The 2,525-nt window shown below is 33.1% G+C and overlaps 1 protein-coding gene across 1 annotated transcript in view; it reads right to left on the bottom strand.

The window, feature by feature from the left end:
- DOCK7 (dedicator of cytokinesis 7) overlaps positions 1 to 2,525 on the bottom strand; it is a 229,483-nt gene that overhangs the window by 180,928 nt on the left and 46,030 nt on the right. Inside the window, exon 8 of the mRNA XM_012639329.1 lies at positions 17 to 83. Within this exon, the coding sequence (XP_012494783.1) occupies positions 17 to 83 (67 nt within the window). The remainder of the gene's footprint in view (positions 1 to 16; positions 84 to 2,525) is intronic.

Genomic DNA, 2,525 nt, shown 5'->3' with positions numbered 1-2,525 from the left:
AATTATATAACCTTACCTTTTTCTTTTCCTTGACATCATATAAAGCCAAACTTGCAAAAATGGGTTCAATTTCAATTTCGAACCTTTACGGAAAAAAGGATAAAATAAGTTAAAAGTAAATATAAAAGATACAGCTGGTAAGAAATTCTAATTCCAAAGCTAAATTATTGTAATACCTGGCACTTTTCATCTATGCCTTTGCCTACACTACACATTTGTCCTGAAATACACTTTTCTATGCATATCTTTCACAGTCTAAATTAACCATTACCTTCTTTAGTTAATCCTCCTTAATTTCTCCAGCTACTACTAATCTCCAACTGCCTAAAGCCTCATGGCATTTTATGTCCATTTTGAGGCACTCATCATTTTCTAACCTGCAATTTGGTTATTTATATGTATAGATATGTTCATTTTAAAGTAAGTTTTAAAAATAAAGGCCTATATGTTTTCTTTTTCAGATTATAAATTATATATTCCATGCAAAAATCTCAGAAAATACATTAAAATATTCAGAAGAAAACAGAAGCATCCAAAGAACCAGAATTAACAGTTTAATATCTAATACAATATCTAATACATCCAGACTTTATGCATAAATGTACTTGTTAAATGTATTTTTTTAAACAAACAGTGTCATGGCATACATATTTTATCATCTGCTTTTTTAACCTTTTATAGACAAATTTCCATGTCATAAATATTAATCTTACCATCATTTCTAAGGCTGGCATAGTAATTCCCATTATATGAATATGCCAAAATTTATTTTATAACTGGATGCTTAAAGTGAGATGTGTAATTCATTTCTAAGAAAAATGACTTACATCCAGTAAATATTTAGTAAATATTTGTTAAATGAAATAATATGTAATGTGAGGTTAATTAAAACTCTAGAGCAGTGGTTCTCAACCAAGGACAATTTTGCTCCCAGGGGACATCTGCCAATACCTAGACATTTTTGGTTATCACAACTATGAGAATATTACTAGCATTTAGCTGGTAGAGGCCCAAGATGTGACTAAACATCCTACATTGTACAGGACAGCCTCTGACAACAAAGAAATATCCCGACAAAAATGTCAATAGTGCTGAAGTTATAATAGCCCTGCTCTACATTGCTCATTTTGTATTACAAGAATATCAGCTAAGGTACTTGTAGGAGACAGACAACATATTCACATTGGGTTGAGAGTTTAAAAAAGGACATTTACAATGATTTGGGCAGGATCTAGGTTAAACAACTATACAGAGTACCATTCCCTGGTGCTAGCAAAAGCAGGAGTCATTACCAACCATAGACCTGAAAAAGAACATAAAAGTGGTAGCTGAAAATCAGAGAGCATAGCTGTATAGAACATCCTTCACAGAAACTGTGGCCTTGGAGAAAAGGAGGCAACAGATCTAAGTGACCCAGCAGGAAAGGAGTAAGTAAGGGAAATGAATTCTCACTGAGCTCACTCCCACCCTCTAAATTCTTGCTAATACCTCTCTTAGCAAAACCCAACCAGAAGCCAAAAGAAAAGAAAGGGGACCTAGGTGATCCTGTACACGTGTCAGCTTCTACAAAACCTACTCTGCATCCTCTACAACACTGGATATTGTCAGTCTTTTCGATTTTGGCCAATCCAGTGGGTAAGTGGTATCACACGCATCTTTCCATATATTTATTGACCATTTGGATATCCTCTTTTAGCCCATTTTTCTATTTATTGTTTGACTTATTCCTCATCAATCTGTAGTTCTTTATTTATTCAGGAGCACACTGTTAATTATATGTGTTGGAAATATCTTCTCCACTATGGTCTCTTGTGTCTTTTGATGAACAAAAGTCGTCCATTTTAATGAAGTAAAATGTATCAATGTTTTCCTCTAGGGGTAGTGTTTTCTATGTCACGTCAGAGAAATCTTTTCTTTCTGTAAGATCATGAAGATATCCCTACATTATCTTCTAGAAACTTTACTGCTTTGCCTTTCACTTTTAGGTCTACTATCAATCTGTAAATAATTTTTTGTGTATGATGTGAGATAGTGGTCAAATTTTATTTTTGCATATATATGCATATATATAATGAGAAACAGAGATAGAGAGAAAGAGACAGAGACAGAAAGGAAGGGAGATGGGGTGGGGGGAGACAGTCAAAGAGAAACAGATATCCAATCATCCTGCCAATTTACTGAAAAGATTACCCTTTCCATACTGTTCGACAGTACCCACTTTTATTATAAATCAACAATCCATAAACATGTGAGTCTTTTTCTAGCTCTTTAGTCTACTCCATTGGTCCATTTGTCTAATCATGTACCAATACTATACTGTCTTAATTATTTAGTTTCATACTAAGTCTTGATATCTGGTTGGTTTTTTTGGTAAAATTCTTCAAAACTGTCCTGCTTCTTTTGGCCATTTGTATTTGCATATAAATTTTAGATTCAGCTAAACATAAGCAAAAACAAAAGTAAGAGAAATGATAATTTACTTGTTCAGAAAATTAGTATTGCAATGTATAATTTACTGCCATAAA

This window comes from Propithecus coquereli, unplaced genomic scaffold (genome assembly GCF_000956105.1).
Source record: "Propithecus coquereli isolate 6110/MARCELLA unplaced genomic scaffold, Pcoq_1.0 Scaffold14, whole genome shotgun sequence".
NCBI lineage: Eukaryota > Metazoa > Chordata > Mammalia > Primates > Indriidae > Propithecus > Propithecus coquereli.
The sequence above is the reverse complement of the archived record's forward strand: the minus strand, read 5'-3'. Positions and strand labels throughout refer to the sequence as shown.